This window comes from Cupressus sempervirens, chromosome 3, assembly GCF_028749045.1.
Source record: "Cupressus sempervirens isolate cs-2001-9-10 chromosome 3, ASM2874904v1, whole genome shotgun sequence".
In the NCBI taxonomy this organism is placed as follows: Eukaryota; Viridiplantae; Streptophyta; class Pinopsida; order Cupressales; family Cupressaceae; genus Cupressus; species Cupressus sempervirens.
This window is the reverse complement of record NC_143120.1, coordinates 477,945,583-477,971,071: the sequence shown is the minus strand read 5'-3', so window position 1 is coordinate 477,971,071 and position 25,489 is coordinate 477,945,583. Positions and strand designations below refer to the sequence as shown.

Genomic DNA, 25,489 nt, shown 5'->3' with positions numbered 1-25,489 from the left:
CAAGAACAAAGCTGCAACTCACACACCAATTTCTTCTCATATTCAACCTGTCTAATGAAGCCACAAATGCTTCCTTTTATTCTATTCCCACGGGTCCCCTCAACTCATATGGGCAATGTGGGATAAAAGATGTGTAATATAAAACATATATTAAAATACCCCTTATGTCTCCCTTGGGTACACATCACCATAAAATATATATTAAAGTAACACTTTAATATTTTACAATTAAATTAGACGTTACTTTAATAAAACTTCAGGCATTAAAATGTATTAGCAATCGGACTCCGAATAATGCGAGTGATAGCTCATCGGAAAGCTCTCACCGAGGAGTATCGAGTCCAATCACCAAAATTGACCTGCACTGTGTCCTGCCGACTTACTAAAAATAGTAAGTATGCCTGAAACTAAGTAAATCAACTTCGTTTTGGCCCAAACTGGAAATGACTAGGCCAAAACACTCCAAGATCCCATTAAACCCTTCGTTAGCCCTCGGGACCATGTAGAACAAGGCTAACGCGCACACACTTGGTCAACTGCTAAAATGGGGACATTACAAACATCTCCAAAACTAGAAGTTTGGGAACACCATGATAAAGCAAAAGAGGTAGTTTCAGCTCACCTTAACCTCATATGTCTTGCAAGATCAGAGAACTCAAAGATTGATATGACTGACATTGGGGAAATAACTCATCAGCTTGAAGTAAGAGATCAAGAGCCAGAGATCACCAAGAAGAGCTATGACCTTGCTCCTCCACGTGGGTGCCATATTAGACATTTGGCAAGGATGAATGAAAGCAAGGAGGTACCAATGTTAGCTTTTGAGCATGAAGTTGCAACTAAAGAGAAATAGATGCAATATGCTTACCCAGTCCAAATCAACAAGCTATTTAATCAACCTAATGAAGTGAGTAAAGTTGACTTTGCTCTTCTAGAAGTATTGCATTAGCTGGTCAACTGTTAGTCAAATTTCCATCTCTTTTTAGTTGTCTATGAACATGTTTCTCATTGCAAATTGAGGCGAAAAGGAACTGCTTTTTAGAACCAGTAAATGGTTTCGTTTCGCAAGTTTTGTTGCTGGTTAGGTTAGGTTAGGTTAGTTTTCCAGTTTTCCCTAAGTGTTGTCTAGTATAGTTAGTTTAGCTTCAGTTGTAGTTTTTGCAGTTTTCAATAAGCATTCCAAGTTCAAGGTCAGTTTGAACTGCATAGGGAGTTGCACTGCTGTCAATAATGAGGAAAAGTCATGATTCACAGTATTTTTTAGTGTCTCAAAACACAATACAGTCCTTGCCTAATGATAAGACATACATCTATGATTTGTGATAATGAAGTTCAAATACTTCAATATCAGCAACCAAGAACATACATTCAATCTGCATGGAAAGATTATTTTGCATCAACAATCCAAGTTTTAGGTTCAATCAGGTGGTTAACAGAATTTGTGCCCAATGGACCGTTTTAGAGCTGCTGGTTTTATGTTTAGCAGGCAAACATAAAATAGATGTCACCAAAAATGTTACCTGATTTTTGTCTACCAACTCAATTAGAGAGAGCCTTTGTGTTTCAAGTTGAAAGGGTACAATCTGATATAATCTATACATCATGTGCTATGCAATAATTTGAATTTTTATTTGTAGAAATAACTGTTACATTTTTGAAGGGAAGAACGCAATGAGAAAGAACATACACTTTTCAAATCTTTTCTGAAAATGTAATTTTTTAAATCAAAATATTGTCTTGCCCCACACAAGCTGCGAAACTAGCTAGAAACGAATTCATCACTTTGAATTCAAAGAATGCATACATGTGTAATTGAAAGGCATAAATGTAAAGTAGGGCCAGCCATTGATTGAATGGCAGACTGGTATCTGATGGATCTGATTTCTCCTGCTATCCTGTATCTTCGGTTCTTTGTTGCCTTGTATCATGAAAGGAAAAATAAAAGCAATGACTAGTTCTACTTCATACCTATACCCTAGACATGCGTACACAGTTCACATCAAAATGTATGATTTATTTCTAATTATTTTTCATGTGCAACAATCTTGTCTTTCAATGGCATGTCAACATAAATGTTGCTCCGACAAGGGTTCAAGTCCAACATGCTATTGAGAGACAAGAAACATAGTTTCAAACTGAAAATAAAACAACAAAGCAGAAACTGATCTGAAAAGTATCAGGTTGGAATGGTGGATGTAGTAATATGAAATATAGTTCTAATCCGAGTAATATTGACAGCTCAGTAAACAACAAAAAAAATGGTAAAATGGGATTAGATTTGAAGACAGCCAAGGGTTCTATGGATTGTACCAATTTAGCTTCATCTACTCTTAAAGATGTGTCTTCTAAGAGACAAAAGATGGCTATAGGCACACATCTGAAGACACTTAAGAGTAGGTCGTTTTCATGCAAAACAAAGTAATTAAATGATAAAAGAATTTGTTACAGAATGATAATGTAGAAAGTAATATGTTTTTTTTTAAGTGATAATTTGATCATTAGAGATCAAAGTCTTTCTGATATAAAGACATAATAACATCTTAATAGCAAGTTACAACTATTTAAGGAGCATGTAAAAGACAAGACAACAAGTGCAAGCTTCACAAAGAGTCAAAAGAAGCTGATAGCCAGATATCAAAATACCATGATCAAATGCATTTCATAGGTGGAAGGAATTATCAGATAATATGGAGAAAGCCACATCATATTCAGAATCATAAAAATGGAAGAGCATTGTCACTTGGGATCAGATAATGTCAATTTGCGGAGTAGTCGGAGCCACATAATCTTCACTTTGATAGTTGAGTATGGGGACAGCCTTGGTATAATTACTTCAGCTCAACTTAACCTCATATGTCTTGCAGGATCAGAGAACTCAAAGATTGATATGACTGGCATAAGGAGGAAGGAAGATTTCTACATCAATAAGGGCCTATTAGCGCTTGGGACTGTTATCTGCACTATTACACCAGCTTCAAGTAATATGGAGGACACAAAATGGTGCATATTTTTAAGCTTCAATAGACACAATATGCAACCCTTGCTGAGGAAAACAAGTCAGCTTGACGAGTGAGATTTTGAATGTTACATAGTAAAAAAAATTGATTCATTATTTGTGAGCTTTAAATACAAAACTCCCAGCTTTCTGCAAAAGATAAACAAAAAATGCACCAGTATATTCAAATCTGTATGATGAGAGCACGAAGATGCAAGTTTCTTCCAAGATTGAGCCCCAGAAATGGCCACAGCCCAGTAAAAGAAAAAAGTTAAGGCACTCATGGAAAAATGAAGAAGTAATTTAAACTTTCTACAGGAAGTTTATGGAATTTTCTTCAGAGAATGAGCAAAAAATGCACAGAGATCCATAAAAATCAAAAAGTCAAAACCCACAAAAGGTTACAGATTTATTCAGTACGAAGCACCAAGAAGTAATAGTCGCAGTCCAAGACAAATGCCATAGTTTTGATACCAGTTCTTATAAGAGGTTTCCATTAAAAGTTTCCGATTTGCAGAAGTCAATTCTGGTTCATCACCGTAGGTTTTAGATGTCAATTATATTGTCTTTCTATATCTTTTCCTCAAAAGAGTTAAATTTTGAGACTTTAGGTGAAGTATCTTATAGGAACTGGCCTAGAATCTAAAGATTCACTCCACTTTTGGGAAACCCACTACCAAGGAGTGTTTCCATGTTTCTCGAAGTGACTGAGTTCTGAACTTAGTTAAGGTGCAACTTTTAGAGATAACTATGATTGGAAGTACACAAATATTGTTTGGACATGATGCTTAATTTTCAACTCCTTTGTCCTTGAGATAAACAAGGGTAGAATAGATACTTCTTAATGTCATCAAATGAATATCAACCTTGATTATAGCTAGTGCTCGTCCTCACTCCATTCAAGTTGGCATTTGTGGCAAGCTTTTACCAAAAAGTCCAATGCCTTTAAATACATACCTACTTTACCTTAAGAATGTGCAAACATTGCTTAATTACATTAATATGTTTTGCTTTTGATGGTCTTGAAATAGGCCCCGCCACAGCTTCTATTGTTTCTTTGCATATCAAATAACCATTTAGTTACCACCCACCTTTGAAATTTTATTATTTGATTGTCCATGGTGCATACTTTTGCCCTCAATGATATGACTCTTTTAGTTTCGAGAAAATAGTTATGTTAATATCCATGCTTTTCAAAAGCTCCTCACTAATAAACATTTTAAATGAATTTAGATCACATGTATTGTTAGAGTCAAGATTATGTTCGTGTATATTTCCTCTCTACCTAACTCTTTTTCACTCTGCTCCATTCACCTACTCCTCGGTAGTAAACGTTTGAATTAATTTGTGCCTTATTCATTATTAAGAATTAAAAAAAATATTCATGTTGATATGTCCCTCTTCCTGATTCATTCTAACCCTATCTCATTTACTCCACATTTGTAAACAGTGGAAGGATACATTGTTTATTTTCTCTGCTTCCAATTAGCATTTATGTTTTCCATTAATCCATGGCCATAGTATTCCGATGCAGAAATTATTTGTTGCTAACCCTCAATTGAATTATCGAGTTCTAGAGCGACACCTATTTCATTCCCATTCAGAATCTTCTTATCAGCAGCTGTCACTATGGTCCTGGGAAGATGCTGGGTTTTCAACAGAAACAGTAGCTCTGTATTAACTGTCATATGGTAAGAAAATGCAGCACTCAGCTCCACTGTTGCCATCCTCTTCTCAGATGGTCGCTTCAGTTTAATAAAAGGGTTTATCCTTCCAAGTAAGTTAATCCTCAAAGTCAAAGCTTCATTATTGAATGGAATTGGATGCGTAAATCATTAAGGCCTATTGTATCACCATATAAAGTAGCCTTCTCTAAACAATCAGAATGTTGCCAGCCTACATAAATAAGGACATTTTTCTGCATAAAATAGGCAGCCTATTGTAGTCAATATCTAGCTGTTTGCATATCATTTTAATTTGCATATAAGTTTTAACTTGCATATTCGTTGCAACAGTTGGTGGATGTTACCTAGTGCAGCTTGTCATGTTTTAAATTTTTAAGGATACTTTCAAGCATTTCTCTAAGCTTCCAGGACAGAGGATTAGGTTGGGACAAAAACTTTGAGGAAGACTATTAAAATCGCTTAAACAAACTAAAAATGTGAGACAAATATGATGTGCCAAATTTTAGCTTTTTAGGTTTCTTCTATATTTTTTCCCAGGAAAACTTCTTTATTTTAATAGATGGTGCAGGCTGTCTTGCAATGAAAAAAATAGTGTACCCTACAAGTCTGCAAATCTCTCAGAGGTCTGGGATGTCACTCAGACCCTTAAGGACTCATGCCAGTCAATATGTAGCTGTTTGCATGTCAGTTTAATTTTATATCCCTTTCAACAGTTGGTGGATGTTGGCATAGAACAGTTTCTCATATTCTAAAAATACTTTCCAGTGTTTCCCAAAGTTTCTCGGACCGGAATATGATTTTGTGAGCAAAATATTTTCCTAATTTCAGGAAATTGCTATAAAAACCACTTAAACAAATTAAGTCAAACTGATGCCATGAGACTTTAAAACAGTGTACCGAATGTGCAATTTAGGGTTTCTAGTAATTTTTGCTTGAAAAGTTATTTGTTTGTGGCACCAAATGGGACAGGTTATCTAGTTCTGAAAATAGATGTAACCTCCAACTCTTCAAACCTTTTGGGAGCACTGGGATGTTACTTGGACCCCTAGGGACACATCCCCATGGAACATTGATATATATATTTTATCTTCAGTATCTTCTGGCTTAGAACTAGAGTGCAATGGTTATTCGCTCACAACTGCTTGCAAGAATGAGGCTATGCAATTTAGGCTGGCTGAGATGTAGAATTATCCTCTGTTTCTAATGTTTATTAAGTCCTGCTTCCAAAATTACACAGCTTGAAATCAATCTTAAAAGGTCTTAGCAAAATGGGATATAAAAAACAATCAGATCACAAATAGAATGCAGATAAGAATAAAGTGTCAAAATGATGTCCGCATCCAAGTTGAAGTTGTTAAATCATGACACTTCAAGGAGTAGGACTCTGAATACATGATCATTATAACCCCAGCCAAGTAATGATATAGACAACTTGCAAGAAATTTCAATAGTCAGTTAGCACATATGTGCCCAAATACATATTAACCAACAACATGTGCTTATGGTTTCACATGCATGTAGTATTATTTAAGTACATGTAAGGATAATGGATTGACAAAGAGACTTCATTATTTGAATGTAATTTTGCTGATCTGCTCCAATTGTTGACTTAATCTAATAATGTTCATAAGCAAACAAACATTGCAATAATGAGCACAAGATAACTGCTAATTTCTGATTATAAATTGGATTACAGCCTTACTATCACATTTTGTACCCTTCATGGGAGTTAGGGCTTGGGGGCTGACAACAATGGACGAGAAGAAAAAGCCCGAGTGTCTCTAGATATTGATGATCAGGATAGTATGGGACCACTATACCATTTCTTCATACATAAAACATTATCTTATAAGAGAAATGAAGATCTCAAACAACAGAAGGTTGACTTAACAACTTCAACTTGATGCCTTTATCCCAAGCTATTATTGTAGAAATCCATTATGGTGTGAGAACTTTCAAAAGTGGAGATTCCATTGATGGAACCTAAATTCGAGTCTCAATTTTTGGAGAGTGACCGAACATAATCAGTTGGTGCTTTTGATGCCTCGAGAGAGTGGACAGGTTCAGTATACAGAATTTCAAGCACAATGTGTTTCTTTTGCCTGGTGATCTTTTATACGTAGATTATAAACAAGACCTATGAGACCCATTTGATCATTTTGTGGACCCTTTGTTAAGCAAAAGGCCTTGGGTGGTTACAGGAGTACACAATATAAATATCCTTGCAGATACAATACATGTATATGTATGTATTTGTAGGTTTGCAGAATAAAGATATCATCAGGGACAATATTCACATTTCTAAGTGTGTCAAGCTCAGACCTACACATTCAATAATAAGAAACTTGCTACCAACAGATATACGTAACATTAAACTGTCCATTATGCCATTTACTTGTTAAAACAAGTCTCACCTGTAGCATTTCACTCCCAGCCAAATTTCTGAAAAACACAATCAGAAAGATAACAAATAATCCACAGAGGCATCAATGAATAGCTTGTTCCTGGGTATTTATGAGTGCCATGGCAACTTGGTAAATACTTTGAGTGCTGACAACTATGGACATGGACTATTCAAGAGTAGTAACCGAAATATTCTGGAGTTGACTACAGGACCACATTCTGCAACTTCCTGAGTTTTATGAATATCACAGGCAAAATAGCCATGAGCAGTGAAAAGGCACAGAAACAGTGATTAATATATGCAACGTTGGAGAGTTATAATTGATACATTAAAATCCGGATATTACAACAACAACAACAGTCTAACATTTATGGGAAGATATTGAAGTTGTTATATATGAAGGCCACACTATTTGCCTGTGTTGGTGTGATATTGTCATCGAAAGAACAATCAAATATTCATTGAACTCACACCCAACGCCCATACCCAACACAGTTCAGAAATACACATGAATAATTATGCAAAGGTTTGAATTTGGGTACCAAATATTCCAGACAGAATGGGCTTGTGCAGGTATGGAGCGCACGATGATGATGTCTTCACACCTTATCGGTTGCAATTCGAAGCCATAGGTGTGGGGAAATACACTCAAAATGATCTCAATAGTCATATGTATGAAGTCGGATATGGTGAACCACTTCAAATACCAAGACAATAAAGAGCCCCAAATTGAGGACAAAGTATGAAGTTGATTGCAAAATGAATTATGACGATGTTACACAGCAATAATTTGCATATGGCACCGGCCTGAAAACACTTTGATGGAGAGTATGTGTGACTTCAAAACTATTCCATGGCGTTCGATTGATGCCTATATCCATTACCGAACATGGGGAATTCGATTATGTTAACCCAATAAAAGAGTGCTCGCAAATTAAACATTTTGGTTTCCGGACTCAAAGCAAATTTTAGATTATATTATAAACTAAGTTTAAGAGCTCGCACTAATATAATCATGAATCAATTATTTATTATGGAGCGATATGTTGCTTAGAGGCAACCTTTCATCCTTTTGCCCTCTTATAAATAAGAGATTCTTTTACTTGAAAACACAAGACATATTTGAAAAACATATTCCCAAGGAGTATTTTATATCTACTTGTACGGAGGAATAAGGGCTATAATATGACTTTGTAATATAAATTCAATTATTTTATTTTATTAATAAATTAAAAGACCTTTTGTTTATTTTTGAAGGCATGGAGATTTAAACTACAGAAGAATCATCCTTTATAATTATTATTTTAAAATTCTGTAAGTATTTCTAATGTTGGATAAGTGGATTAGCATTTTAAATTGGATCATCACAAATATTGTGAAATATATAGTTGTTTCCATATCTGTGTCCAGTTTGCCTCCCTACTAGAGCAATTAAAATTCAATTTGGACTAATTTAAGATTGCATAGTATTTGGTCTGTCGCATCTTGATTGTTAAATTGTTGACAGTTCAAGTGCATAAGAACTTTATAGAGTTGTATGTGAAAATTCATTGAAGTTGATTCTGTTGCCCAAATAAGTTAAAGCACCGGTCTACTGGATATATATTTGAAGTCAGAAAATCTATAACATCCTTTCTACAAGCATCAAATGCATTATTAACAAGACCTTATACAAAACATTCAATTCAAGCACTCAACATTCAATTTTATTTTAATTGAGTTCAAGAACCTTGCCAGCCGAAGAACTCTCCAAAAGCTTAAATTCACTTTAGAAAAACTCTGAACCAAGTGATCAGGTTCGAGGAGGTGGTCTACCCGCCTAGGTGTAGCAAAGCTTGAAGTGCAGGGGAATCAAGGTGATTCTTGTTCATTGGCCAGAATTGATTGCGGAATCCTATCGGAGAAGTGCAGGCTCTTGGATTTCCAATCTGCAGTTTTGGGAACCAACACCCATAACATGATCCATGATTTCTAGAGCTTTTGATTTTTCTTTTGCAATTTAAAATCTGAAAGGTGTTTCTTATAGTTTTGAGACTGTTTTATGAATTTCTCATGTTTGCTAGTTTTCTAGTATAGAGAGGAGTACATTATCTTGATTTAGTTTGTGTCTGAGCTTTTAAGGTGTCGTTGATACATTTTTCCATTGTGGACTCAGAGTTGATTCTCATTACAAAATGATTGTAAGTGTACATTCGAGATGCAGTTGTGCATCTTCATGGGTGTGTACTTTTTGAACACTTTGTGCACTAGAATTATAGAGAATTCTTTGTTGGCGATGATGGACATTTTTAAGACAGTGCATTGAGCCTTAGCAAGTCTGATGAGGACTTGCAGATACAAGTCTGACTAAGGTTTGGAAGGTTATTAGCCAAGACATACAAATCTTGACTGTCAATTTGGTATCTGCATGGAATGGACCTACATCTAATGCAATGATGCACACCTCTTTGTGCTGACAAAGCCTCAATAGTCACATGTCTTTTGCTGAATTCATTATTCCTCAATTTTCTTTGTAGATTTAATCCTTATCAATTCTCTCTCTCTCTCTCTCTCTCACACACACACACACACACACACACACACAAAACTGGTGCTGTTCTAATAGACTGAGATGACAAAAAACTTCCTCTTCTCTCTTCTTGATAAAAATGGACTGTGTGGAAAAACCATTTCTAGGTTTCCATCATGCACTTTCCTATTTAAATGTTTTTTGCCTTGGTATCAGGCAGAAGCTCCCAAATCAAGGGATCAGCTCTGTTCATAGATTGAAAGATAACAAAAGTTATTTTGGATGCTCCATGGTGTCGTTCGAAGGAATAGTATTGCCACAAAGTAGATGTATTTCTCTCAATTGTGCCATCTCTCTCTAAGCCAAGTCACTGACTCCACATTTTCCACAAGAGTGTATATTTCTCCTTAACATCCATCGAAAATTCAACTTTTTTTAATCAATGCCATGAGAATGTAAGATTATTACTTGATAGGCTTTTTTGTGGTGGGCACAGCCCACCGGAAGTGTGTCACACTATTGCAGAATGGTTCATAGAAGTCAAGGTCCACCAGTTTTTTGCCAGTAGAGGTAAAATCAGGTTACTTGCCCCGCCTTTCAAAGCATAAAGTTTCATTCCCAAAATTCAAAACACTATCCCACCCAAATGACTCATTCTGAGCTTGATTTTCGTTATAATGACAGTGGCAGCAGCAGAAAAAATTAAGCAGTAATATGCTTCAGAAATAGTTGATTGTTCAAATGATTCTGCTCTGACTGTCATCAATGTAAAAAATTATGGCGCAACAGGCAAAAGAAAGCATGATTCAACTCCTGAAATCGGACCATTGAAAGAGGGTATCAACATTCATCAGTATAAATTGGATTTGAGTCTTCTTTTACACCTGTAGTTGCAACTGCCCTTGAAGACATATGTAAAATTGCAGAGACATTCACAAGGCATGTAAACTGCTTTGCATGGGTTAGGGATTTCTCCAAACAAGGGGCTTGTTTTTGGCTCGGTACTTTTGATATTAGGTGGTTGCTCTCGATATGACTGTTATGCTTTCAAAATTGCAAGCTTATTTGCTTTACAAAACGTTGTCCTCAACGTAATATCTTACAGGAGAGTGTTAATCTAAGTCAAGATCAAGTTGTCAGGTCTAGTTTTTCATTCATTCAAGCTGAAAAGAAATGGTACATAAGTCTTGGTTGGAAATTAATATTGACTTTTTTTAATTCTACAAGCATATCAAAGTATGTCAGCTGAATTCTTATAATTTTAAGAGGATCTCTTACCATTTTCCTGCAGTCTTCGCACTAGAGGATTGATGAAGCTTTATCACAAAACAAGTTTTACACAACCACAATTTTTCTATCTCTTCTTCTATTCATGTCACTTAACTTTTGTACTTCCATCCAAATTTCTTGCATATTTATGAATTTTCAAACAAACCTTTAGCTGTGATACAATTGGGAAGGATAATGAGATGATTCCACAATTCCCCAACTCATCTTCGAGAGTGAGACTTTTCTTTTCCAATTCTTGTCCATTTCAGGTGTCAGGAGGCTGAAATCTTTCACTGAAAGCTTATAAGGGGCCATGAAGGATAGAGTTTACTTCAAAAACTTAATTTTTTTTTTAAAGCTGGTCTTGTGACTGAATAATGTGAAGAGTTTATAAAGACAAAAAGAGAAACAGGGTTAAGAAACAGGCAGATGGAAACAATTTAATAGAAAATAAAATAAAAGAGCTAGAGATAGCCCATAATAAGCAATAAGGACAAAAGGTTGAAAAGAAATCAGAGAGATAATAAATATCAGGGAAAACCATAATAGCATAGCAGAATTAAAATATTGAAGAAGATAATAAACACAAAAAGAATTAAGCAGAGTGTTTGAAGGAAGATGTAATGACCCTCTTTGGTACAATCTGCTAATCTGAGATAATTTTCTTTCACAGCGATCGCTAGAGACTTCTTCCCTTCAAATCTTCCTTCTTATGTTACTATTATACTATTACGGATGTGAGCTTCTAGTTATTCGCTTCCATACCTTGTAATAAAATCCATACCCAACAACGTAATCTTCTCAATCACATTTAAATAGTAGTCTTCAGATATATATTAATGAAACATAATATCCAAAAATATACTATTATAATTATGTGTTTCTACTTCTTTAATTCTCACGAGTGAAAAGTTTCTCCTGTATATTTATCTTCATTATTATAGCTCCTTGCTACTATCTTTATTTGGCTCTGAATTCTCCTCTAAATTGAGTACTATCGTTTCATTAAATTCTGAGGTCATTAGCCATATGAGAGTATTCTCTACTTGGTAATGGAAAAATCGATTATTCCCCTATACTTTAATTTATCAAATATAACATCGGAAGTGATGATGTGTGTACAGGCGTAATGTCTATCACCGGTTGATGAAATATCGCCTATCAAATAGCACTAGAATTGCGAGTGATTACAGCATATGTAGATCACAGTCTATGCATTATATGTCTGAGAACACCTCCAATAGAATGACAAACATCATCTCTATTTATCCTTGTCGTTTGTGCTCTAGTCCTGACATTCATGATACCACTAGGGGATTGAAATAGTCGATGTCTCTTTGTTCATCATTTGCGATGCCTAGATGCTTCTATTAGATGCCTCCATCAAATATGTGTGCCTTTCCTAGTTGCCCGTTCTATTTGTAATGTTCCTTATATTTGTCAATTCGTTGGTCTTCATACTACGTGGATGCTACTTGTATGGTTATTGATCACCTCTGCATTCAGAGTCCCTTCGTATCTCTGATGCTCCTTCAACCCATATGCTCGATAGGTGTATTATTCTTGTTTTTTTCTCAATCCAATGTTGACTGACTAATATGGCTTGTAGTCTTCCCTTGATTCGTAATCCAATATTTCGTAGAAGACATTATTTACTTTTGCCAGTTTTCTATTACGGCATGCCTTATGCACTTAATAATCTCTTTATTCCATAATACTTGGTGGTATTAATATTTTTCCCTAATTTCGTTTGGCCTAGTTCGGATTGCTCTTGGCATCTTCCACTTTTGCTTCTCCATACATAATTATTCAATCCCAAAATATATGTCGTCCTATTTGAGAATCTGACGTTGACTTTCTTTCCTTCGTGGTACTTAGTGACTGGATTCTAACTGCGCTTCGTGAAATGTGATGGCCCACCAAACACATGTATTCACGTCGCTTTGTCGCATAAATTAACAAACGAGCATCTTTATATAGCGACATTACAACCTTCGTAGATCTTTGATCTGATGACTGAAGGCCTCCAACTTTCATTTAATATTTAAATGTGACCCGATCTGATAGGTAAGCATTTGGACTTTTCAACTGGCCAATAGCACGCTTTCCTTCATTCAATTGACTTTTCAACTTCGTCACGTATATGTGCAGATCAAATATTAACCGTCAATTTTATTTTCAAAGAATCCGTATCACCTTTGACTTGTTTCCTTCACCATTTCTACATTTTGAATGTCCATTTTGTATTGAATTCAACTAAACTTGATTCTGAACAATTCTCACGATCTGTATATCAATTTTCAATTTCAGTCTTCAGTGTTCTCTTCTACATTTGCTCTGTATATATTTGTGAAAATGTATCCTTCTCTAGATATAGATCCTTGACCATGGAATTAGAAACTTTCAGAGATGAAGAAATACTTTCATAAAGAACTGCTCCTCAACATGAATCTTGTATTCAACATGATTAGGAACAAAGAATATGAATCATTATAGATATTCAGACCTTCCTCTCATCAGGAAAATTCATAACAAAGCCCTCCCAAAACCTAATCACCCAACTAAAAAATAATGTATTGCTCATGTGATTTCCTGCATTAGGTTAACTCAAAGGGAGATGAGAAGAAAGGCCATCCTATGGGCAATCTATACTCAAACTCAATACATTGACACTTAACTTTAAACCCCAAAGCAAAAACATATGGACTGAAACTTAGGCAACACCCTTATTCATGGCAACTAAGAAAAAGGCCAGCCCATAAGTTGCAATGAACAAAGCAATGGATTATATTCATTATTCCTCACCCTTGTAATTGATTTCACATGAATTTGTATTCTGTTGTTAGCAATATGTTCATTACAATACTTGTGTAACAAACAAATTTTTTCCTAATATATAGAAGATTCAAATAACGATAGCATGAGGAAGTACCCCAAAGAGATTAAAATATCGAATTTTCCTTAGTAGAAAGTGAATATTGGTAGATGAAACAAAGGAAAGACTTGAGTTGCATTACACAAAAGAAATTATCCTTATTCATGACAACCAAGACAAAGGTCAGCCCATAAGTTACAACAAACAAAGCAATGGATTATATTCATTGTTTTTCACCGTTATTAACATTTTTTTGGAGATGCTTTTGTGCTTTTAGTCTTCTTGTCTATTGAATAATAGAAAGTATAGAGAAAAGGTCATCAAGGTAATGACTACTCATTATAAATAGTAATGACAACTTTGGTGAAAAAACATTCAATGTAGTGGAAAACCCCAAAAGAACACATCTAAATAGTATTGTACTTTGGAGGTCCCATGCTAATGATTAACAAATGTTGGGTTACAATAATCTTTTCCCGTGGAGATATAGTCTAGAGCATGAAAATTCCAAGAGGTGGGACTATATTTTGTCATTCTTCTTACATTCTAAGAAATCTCTAAGAGGTGGTTGTGTGCTTTATGTGTCATCTTGTATTGTCATTATTGGTGACAAAGATCATTGAAAACCACTAAGCGAATAATTGCTAACGTAGAGTGGCCATCTTGGTAATGATTTGATTATAAAAATATTCCAAGCAGTGGAAAATCTCAAAAAATATACAGTATGTCAAAGGAAGTAGATAATTCTTTAAACTTTCAAGGGTCATATATATTATAAACAATGTGGAAGGACGGTAGCACTAGTGCTTGCACCAAATGAGATGCATGGTGTAGCCAATAGAGATATATACTTAGACATGTTTATGACAAGAGTTGGTTTTTAATATGAAAAAAATAAAATAGCAAAAAAGATCCATATTTCTTGCATATAATAAAAGCAGAGTAGAGTATATATGAAAACAAAGATAAGAAAATAAGGTAAGACAAAATACTTTTTTTTTTCAAATCACCTATCCACCCCGTTCTGGATTACAAACAATCTCAATGACAGAGAAATGTGAAGGGGAAGGTAAAACCGGTAAAATTATTTATAAAAAGACAAGTAATAATTCTCATATCAAATTTAACTCTTAGAAAAGTATAGAGGAGCTACAGAAATGGCTAACACATAAAAGGTATAATGCTGAATGTAATTGCCAGGAAGAAATATTTTTTTTTTGCAAGTAGCATCCACCCCCAGAGAGTAGAATGTGCCATATGTTAAGCATTTGATCAAAATATGTAAAATCTATTAATCTTGTAATATCAATCTTGTAATAATCTTCTGTAGCTTAAAACAATTTACAAATACTTCAAGGAACAGAAACTCATTCACTACGATTGCAAACTACTTTAAAAAATAATTCCATACAACATTTAATAATTTACAAGAATTTGCATGATGTTTCTATTCAAATCTATATGGTTCTTCAAGATTGTAACCGTTATCTGCAAATTTATTTCACTTTAAAGTGCCCTGTGTTCTTCTGTAATGACCCTAGTCCTAAGATTGAATTTAATAAATAATATTAAAGATAATAGTAAATAAATAAATGAACAAATAGTAATAATAAAATAATAATAATAATAATAAAAATATTTATTGTTATTCTATATTGTTTGATTGAAATAATCATGATAATAATACCCTACAATATATTATCATACAAATTATTATTATGATGAAAGAAAATATTCTTATATGACTAAGTACCACGAAGGAAAGAAAGTCAACATCAGATTCTCAAAACAATGGAATGGTGCCAACTGTTCGCCACGGTGTGCCTAGTTGGAAAGAGGGACCTGCACTGCGAAACAAAATGACCTAACATTGTTCTGTTATCACCGTCAAATCAGAAAGAGATCCATGGATGTCACTATCTCGCTATGTGAAGTTGCTCAGTCGCTATTCTATGCGACAAAGCGACAAGAAGACATGTGTATACAGAGGGACCCGCGCTGCAAAAGTAAAGAAATTTAACATTTTTCTATTATCATCATCAGATTGGAAAGAGATCCACAGTTGTCGCTATCTCGCTAAACAAAGTTGCTCGACTTTTAGTCTGAACGACAAAGTGACAAGAAGACGTGTATATGGAGAGACCCGCGGAGGAAGTTATAAAAGGAAGTCATAACGTTTTAATCTCGACTGCCAATTTGAGATCAACAATGGGAATTCGAAAATGCAGTGACTGTTGGAATATGAAATACATGGGTTTGGCGTGAAACAACAGAAAATGAAGAATAAACGATTTTCCACAAGATTTTCTGAGACTGCATGAAGATGAATAGTCATGGTGTGTTTTTAAGAATATCATGGATTCAAAATCATCAATAGAAGGGAGAGCACATGCTTGTATTGCGATACAGATTGGATATTTCCATATTTTATTCTCTATTATATGACTGTCACTTTGCCAGAATTTAGAAATAATAACAACAGACTATAAATGTAATATCTTTTGACATAATAAAGGTTGGCAAACTGGAGAGGGAATGGTTCTATAATCCCATTAATAGCATTTTCTTTTCATGTTTTGTGGTCCATGCATTAGATAGCTTTGCACTTAGAGTTGAAAGACAATTGTGTATGATCCTATAAATAATTAGATGGATTCCACTTCGTTTCGATATTTGCAGTATAGTAATTTCATTTGCTGCTTCATATATGATTTTGTTTCTTCTCTTGACAATTTCATACATGTTATGCATTTCATTGGGAATTAAAGGATAATGTATGTGAATCAATTGGATACTTGTTGAATTCCATTTCAGTCAAGGCTAATAGCCAAAGCAATTCCACTTGCCCTCATATGTATAATCTTTTCTTTCCCACTTCTGCATTTAGATGAGTAATTTGCATTTAAAATAGAATTAGAAGTCAGAAAATATCAAGATAATCTACTACACTCATTCCATTGAGTGTGATAGGTTATTCATATACATCTTGCCTGAGTTGTTTGTGCCTACAAACAACTTGGTTATCCATTACTGCTCTCAGATTAAGAGCTTATAGTAGTAAGAATTTCTGATCACATAAAGACATATTCATTGCATATTATTGCAAGGATCATAGGGAGCTGTACCTAATCAATTCAAAGGGTGTGATAGGAATACACTGACCCAATTGTTGGTAACATCCTTTTGTTTCTCCAAACATTGGGTATCAAAGAGTCAATAATTATCAAATATAATAGGAGAACAAACTGTTAACCAACAAAGGGTAATTTCTTTTGTCTAATGCAACTCAAGTCTTTCCTTTGTTTTATTTATCAATATTCACTTTCTACCAAGGCAAATTTGGTATTTAAATCTCAACTTTTCATTGTCTGTTTGGAATTTGAACCTATCTTTAGGGTACTTCCTCATACTATCATTCTTTGAATCATCTATATATCAGGAAAAATGTTGTTTGTTACACAAGTATTGAAATGTACATATTGTTAACAATGGGATATGAATTCATGCAAAATCAATTACTCTTAGGTTATCTAGAACTATAACCTTCAACATTTGTCTTTTGTGTTGCTTGTGCTTTTATGTTTATGTAATTTTTATTCATCTTTCACCTAGAAATAGATTCCTAGGCCCAAGTAAGCATGACAAATTCATGAAAAATCAACTTATTGCTATAGACATGCTTGTCAACATATATACACTAATTTGGGCGAGGTCATGAATAAATGTTGAGCATGAATGGTTCTTTGCATTAGCAGTTGCATCTTATTTGAATTGCTGCTGTTAAATTTTGTGAAAATGAAATACCGATTATCTAAAGTATATTATTTTGAATGATTTTTATTTTTATTTTTTCCTCTATATTGATTTATAGCTTAATTCTCTCATTTTTGACTTCCAGCAATTGGTGGTACAACTGGCCAACTGCTCCAGCAAAATGCTCATGTCTTTTCTCAAATCGCAGCAAATCTTCAAGCCTATCACGTAAGTTCTATTTTGATTCAGTAGCTTGAAAAATATAAATTGAAAGTCAAGAAAGAAGATTCTTGCTATAGCATCTCTTAGAATGCTCCAATGTCATTCATTCTTATTTTTGAACCTACAAAATTCATGATTTTTTTCAATGATATGGTAAATTACATTTTTCTTCTCTATCCTTTTTGTTAAATTCAGTGTATTTATGATTGCTTAGATAAAATTATTATAATTATCCCTTGTATAGTGTACTCATTTTTAAATTTGTATGCCATTATATGGATACCACATTTTACAACTTTTCAGGTTGTTTTTAATGCCTGTCTTACCTGCAGAGCACCTGCTCGATAGGACTAGATTGTGCTTTTCTGCCATGTTTCAAGTGAAAGGATTAATGTTCTAGAAATTTCTCAGTAATGTGCTCCTGTATTCTGAACAAAATGGATTTTCAATTCCTTTTCTTTAATGGGATGGACTCATTATGCTGGTCTATTAGAGTCAAATAATGATGTCCTTTGTTCCCATGTTGTCTGGCTTACATATTGATAAAGTAAAAGAATGGCTTAAAAAAACCATTGGGGAGGATATTTAGCTGGCAGGTTTTGTGGCAAAGTTACTTTTGTATGCTGATGATGTTATTTTCATAGCAAAATCCACCCATGGTTTGAGAGAATATTTGAAGGCATTAGATCTCTTTTGCCAAGAAGTCAGAATGCAGTTGAAAATCAGCAAGACCAAAATTATTTTTAATTTTTCCTTTGAAAAAAACAGCAATAGGTTAACTTTGTCTTCAAGGGAAACTTGTTGGAGATAGTGAAAGAATACAAGCATCTATGAATTGATTTTCAGAATAGGCTCAGCTAGGAGACTTGTACAACAAAAAGCATACAAGGAGGATGAAGAGCTTCTTACCTACTTCAAAACAGGTGTAGGAAAGCGGTGTTGTGAGATTAGAAAACTAAGAAATCCTTTTTTGGTTTACTGGTTGTGCCAGTGGTCCTCTATGGTTATGATGGAGTAACATGTCACACCTCAAGTGGAAACAATTAGAAAGAAGCAAAAAGCATATACTCCCTATGAGATCTTTTTGGCTGAAGCAGGAATATTTCCAATGAAGCAGTAATGGCGATCTATTTACTAAGTACTTAAAAAAGGTTGCAAACACGGATAAGCATTGCTGGCCCAAAATAGTTGTTAAGGAGGAATTAGATTGTAGGAAGAAGACTTGGATGCAATGGAACATGTGGATGAGCAAATGGGACAGTAAGAATGTCCTAACTGTTAGAAACAATAGTCCACCAAGATAACTAGGGGGCGGGGGGTGAATCAGTTATCCAACAATTAAAACATTTATCTTCCTTAAATAAACTTAACCATTCAACCAAAGTAAACAACAACCATGACAAGATGCACATAGACAATTACACCAGATATGTTCATTAGGAAAACCCTCGATTAAAGGGAAAACTCCGGTGGGAATGATGCCCACAAGATGATGTACTAATATAAATATTCCTTGTTAGAGGATGAACCCTGTTAGGAGTCTATTACAACATTTAGTACATAGAGTCCCTGTTAAGAGACTTTGAATCCTTGATAGGAGATTCCAACCCTATTAGGAGTTGTGCCAACCTTGTTAGGAGTTGTAGTATAATGTATGCAAGAAGAGCCCACTGCCCAAACATGCAATTTCAACTACAAGAAGAATTCACTACCTAAACATGTAATTTACTGTTATGTTCTTCTTTCCTCTGTCCTGTCAATTGGACCAATCACTATGAGACCTTGTAGACCAAGTCACGAACTTCGGATCCAAATATCAAACCTCGGATCACACACTAGAACCTCTGCATTGAAATTTCCTTCACTTTCGCTCTGTTCTGTTCAACTTCGCATTCCACTCTCTTTGCTGCTTACAACCACTTCTCCATGTCATAATTCTATTCCACATCCATAGTTCATGATAAAGGAAAATGTCCTTCTTTTATATCGAGTCCATAAAACAATTCCCTGAGTCGGCTATTAGACCTCTCAATTAATCATTATAGGACCACATTAAGAACACGTTACACTTAGTGATAACATTAATCTTCCACCTTGCAACTTGAATATCTTTCCGTACACTTAATATTATGACGAATGAGCTTAGCCACATCATCACCAACATGTCTTCTTCACATCCTCAACCTCGATTCTCAGAATAACAATTCTGCTAAGAGATATGACAAGTCTACTAGAACATTCCTTTGTAAATTCTATCTCAGAACAGACATCACCAAAACTTACATAACTTCTTCCAGACTTAACATTTCTTCATCCAACATTAATTACATATACTAGATACTCAAAAGTATCTCCCATTACCTCGAATGGTGAGAACACTCAACTAGCCGTCTGTACCAACTTGATCTTTCCGCCGTTCTTCTGTTAGATACCATAGAAGACTGCTATTGTGACATCAATGACAAACTTAGTCATGAATGTAACATATCATCATAGTAACATAGCTACAATACTCCCCCATAGGAATATCATCAGCATTCATATTTTTGACAAGCTCCCCGTTTGGCATTGATGGAAACATAGATGAAAAACATCTAGTTCCAAGAATACCAACTGCAAAAGACTGTTAAACTTTCTTTTCAAATCCTCTTTATTAATCATTCTTCCCAACTGTTTTCTTCTCCCGAACAATGCTGTACTTGTTCTTGCTTCTCCCTCATGATGTTTTTCCTCATGATCTTTTTCCCCATGATGTTTTTCCTCATGATGGTTTTCATGTAGTACTTCTCCCCCATTAACATCAATGTCAAAGGTTTCAGCAACCATCAAACTCTGCAACAACTGATTCTTACTAGCTCAAGTTTCCAAAGACATTGTTCAAAAACAACATCCAACAAGAGTCCTTGATGACTCTGTCCACCACAGATGCTCCCCCATACATAAAGCATCAGCATTCAGTCCAGACAAACAGTGGTGCTCTGTTACACTAGATTGATGTATCCTTGCATCTTCTACTCTGATGCAGGAAGGGGCATAATCCCTAACATACCTTGCAAATACCAAAAAGTCTCTTTGGGAAGAGGCTTAGTGAATATATCTGCAATCTACTCTTTAGTGCTCACATACTCCAATCTATTTTCTTTTTCCCAACTCTCTCTCAACATGTGATACTTGATAGAAATGTGCTTGGTCTTTAAATGCAACACTGGATTCTTAGACATATTTACCATGCTTGTGTTGTCACAATGTATGACAATAGGTTTATTGAATTCTATCCTTATATCCTTCAGCATCTGCTTCATCCAAAGAACTTGATTACAATTGTTTGCTGCTGCAACATATTCAGCTTCCGCTGTACTTTGTGAGGTATGATTCTGCTTCTTGCTTAGCCAAGAAACCAATTTTCCTTTAGGAAAGAAAGCTCCACCACTGGTGCTCTTTTTGTCATCCATACTAACTGCCCAATCAATATCAGTATAAGCACCTAGAGTTAAATCATTAGATCTGTCATACCATAATCCGAACTCTGGTGTTCCTTTCAGATATCTAAATATCCTTTTGACTACTGCATAATGTGCTTCTTTAGGATCAGCTTGGAATCTTGCAACAATTCCAACTACATTTTCTATATCCGGCCTTGTGTGAGTCAGATATTGTAAACCTCCAATCATAAATTTGTACTTCTTCTGTTCAATAGTTTGTGTCTCATCCTTTGTAGATAACTTGTGTCCAGTTACCATAGGTGTTCCAACGGGTTTACATGTTTCCAAACCAAACCTTTTCAGTAAATCCTTCAAGTACTTAGTCTGAGAAATAAAGATTCCTTCTTTATTCTGTACAATCTGCAATCCTAGAAAATATTTTATTTCTCCTATCATACTCATTTCAAATTCTTTCTTCATTTCTTTTGCAAACTTTTCACTTTCCTCATCATTTCCTCCAAATATGATATTATCAACAAATATTACCAAAATCATTAATCCATCATCAATTTCTTTCCAATACAAATTACTATCTGCCATACCTTTGCTATATCCAAGCTTTGTCAAATGCTTGTCCAACTTTGCATACTAGGTTCTGGGTGCTTGCTTCAAGCCGTACAATGCTTTCTTTAGTCTACATACTATATCCTTGTCATCTGTCACAGGCAACCTTCAGGCTATTCAATGTATACCTCTTCTTCAAGTTCTCCATTCAAAAATGCTGACTTGACATCTATCTGATATACTTTGAATTTTTTATATGCTGCATATGCTAAGAATAATCTTACTGCTTCTATTCTAGCCACAAGAGCATAGGTCTCATCATAGTCTATTCCTTCTTGCTGTGAGTAACCTTTACATACCAATCTTGCTTTGTTCTTTACAACTTCGCCCTATTCATTCATCTTGTTTTTGAATACCCATTTAGTTCCTATCACATTCTTGTCTACTGGTCTGGAGACGAATTTCCATGTCTCATTCTTTACTATCTGATCCAATTCCTCTTTCATAGCTTGTTTTCAATAGTCATCTTTACATGCTTCATTTGCATTTTTAGGTTCAACTTGAGATATCAAACATAGTTCTTCATTGGCTTTGCTTCTTGTCATCACACCTTTATCTTTGCTTTCGATGATCTACTCGGATGGGTGATTCTTTATCATATTCTTTCCTGAAGTAGGAGTTGCTATCTCAACTCTTAGCTCTGCTAAAGGTTCCGAGCTTTGTTCCTGTCTTAACTCTCCATCATTTTGCAAATCATTGTTAGTCTCAAGAAATACTTCATCATTCCTTGGCTTAGTAACAACATCATCATCTGAATTGTAATCAACTATTCTCTCTTGTATCCTGAATTTCTTATCAATTCTCACATTTACACTTTCCATAATAGTCTTAGTTCTTAGATTATAACATCTGTAAGCCTTGCTTTTCAATGAAACCAGGAAACATACCTTCATCACTTCTAGCATAAAACTTACCAATATCATCATCTCTTTTGATATAACACTTACTATGAAAAATTTTGAAATACATAACCATAGGTGAGTGACCAAACCACAGTTTATTGGGGGTCTTGTTTGTGTCTTTCCTAACTTGCACTCTGTTCATAGTGTAGGCTGTTGTATTCACAACTTCTCTCCAAAACATCTTGGATACATCATTCTCATCTAACATAACTCTTGTTGCTTCTTTAACTAACTTGTTTCTTCTCTCTACTATTCCATTCTGTTCAGGGGTTCTCAGAGTTGACAACTGTCTTTTGATTCCATTTTCTTCACAAAACATGTTAAACTCATTTGAAGTAAATTCTGCTCCTCTATCTGATCTTAAACATTTAATCTTCATACCAGATTCATTCTCAACTCTATTCTTGAATATCTTGAACTTATCAAATGCCTCTCATTTCTCTTTAAGGAATGCAACCCACATCATTCTAGAAAAGTCATCAACTAGAATCATAAAATACCTTTCACCATAGAATCCTTTAGTGTTTGTAAGACTGCTGAGATCTATCTATACAATCTCCAATTTTGCTGTAGTAGTAAGCTTCTTGCAGGGAAAAGAAGTTCTGTTATGCTTTGCCAAAACACAGTCCTTGCAAACTGTGTTAGAAGGTTTTACAATCTTAGGCAAATCTCTAATTGCAAACATACTACTAGTCTTCGCAATACTGTCAAAGTTTATATGACAAAATCTATTATGCCATGACCAACTGTCATCCACCTTTGCAACCAAACATGTCATTTTAGTAGGATTCAATTGAAATACATTACCTCTCGATCTGGTTCTCGTTCTAATTACCTTTCCATCTTTGTCTCTGATCATGCACGTCTTTTCTGTGAATTGCAACTGATAACCTTTGTCCACTAGTTGTCCAACACTCAAAAGATTGTTGTTCAAACCATCAACAAAATATACATCCTCAATGTTAGTTTTACCATCAAGAGGTATAGATCCAATACCTTTATTGGTTGCCAAAACCATAGATTGGAATCCTATGACCCTTGCCTGCTCGATGTTGGGATATCCAACCGGTTAAGGCCATCTTGACAGAACTGAACAATGCGGTCTAAGTTCCCTGCAATTCTGGCTCTGCAAAGCCAAAGCGGGTGTACCTGATCCTGGACAAAACACTTAGATCCAAGATGTTTAAAGTAGATTGGCTAGAACACGAATACAACAAAAGCTTTCAAAACGACAAGAATTATAGAAAGCTTTTATCCTGCAAATTATGAACTGAGAATAAATGATTGTATAAATGTGATAATGTTTTAAATAAAAAATAATTATAAATTAATGCAACAAATGAATATATTAATTCCTCAAAGGAAAGAAATGAAACAGTTGCCAACATATGGATTATGAATCAAGAGTAAAAGACTAGTGCTTAATTAAATAGGCAATCAGAGTCAATATTATAAGTTGAAACGTACATGTAGTTCAATATATTTAAACTATAAATAATTTTAACAATTTAAACGCGATGGATCAATTATATGAATGCAATTTTAAACTAGTCTAAGATGCATTTTAACTCTTGCAGAGACAAACTAGACATAAATACGGAAACAATAAAATATTTCACAATATCTATCTTTATCAAGTTTAAAATGCAATAATGACCCAGTCCACTTATCCGAATTTTAAAATACTTATAGAAAATAAATAAAAATATTTATGAAGGACACAACTTAATAATAATTTAAAACTCCGAAATTTAAAATAAATAATTATGCCAAAAATAACATCACAATAAAAACATTCTTTATAGATGATCCATCTATTGCGAATGTATCCGGATTGCACAAAATCCACCCAATAATTCAAATCCACGAGCTTTATTCAAGAATCCATTCCTTCACCAATGGAATATGTAAAATTTTAAAATATGAATCTGAATATCTCCCTATTGTATTTTACATCTCATATTTATAACCGATGGAAAGGTGTTCACCCAACCATTGCACCCTTCCATAACAAATAACCGAACTTTTAACCTTAATATAATCCTTATTAAATATGATCAGGATTTATATAGTTTTGTGTGTTATATTTTTTAATAGAGGCCACACTGGGCTCGAACATTTCTTTTTATGCGCATACACTTCAACTCGTCCGCTATATATTTCCTGACTTCTTACAATTTAATGCTTTCCTCAGATGCATCCTGTGTATATTTGTTCCCTCCTTCAGTCAAACATCTCCATGTGCGGTGTACTTGTAAGTTTTTTCCCTCACGCAGATACATCCAAGCTTCTACTTCATACTGCTCACGACTTCTTCGCACAAATCTTGCAAAAATGGAAGCCCTTAATGACTGGTTCAATCCTCTCTCCTCGTCACTGGTCGCCAAATGAAGGGATGTTCCTTTGCTATCTGCAGTGACTCCACATGCTGTGATTCTTCGACCTGGAGGCATCTTACCATTAACCGCATGATAATCATTTTTGATGATTTGAAGATTCCACTCCTGCGTATATCTGCAGACCTGCATGAAAACAAAAGGCATCGTTAGATATAAGTATCAAATAATGATGAGTGATCTTATGAAGTTTGAAAGCCCTGATTTAATCCGGAATCGATTCAATTCCTTGCATCATGCACGCCAATTAGGTTCAGAATTCCATGTTTGTGCATAACTGTTTGTGTGTGATCATATCCTCAGATGTATGTATTGGTTCTCATTCAATGTTCAAGGTTGAGATATTCTTCAGAATCATTGGATATGTATAGTCATTATCTTAGTGATCTTGAAACACGTAATAGAATCTCTTGTCTTAGATACATGCCACTTC

General features: G+C 34.7%; 1 protein-coding gene across 2 annotated transcripts in view; it reads left to right on the top strand.

Annotated features, from left to right (window-relative positions):
* Positions 1 to 25,489, top strand: part of LOC149567232 (uncharacterized) — a 101,163-nt gene that overhangs the window by 52,640 nt on the left and 23,034 nt on the right. For both annotated transcript variants that reach the window (XM_089820413.1, XM_089820412.1), the window contains exon 5: positions 17,636 to 17,718. In XM_089820413.1, the coding sequence (XP_089676539.1) occupies positions 17,636 to 17,718 (83 nt within the window). The remainder of the gene's footprint in view (positions 1 to 17,635; positions 17,719 to 25,489) is intronic.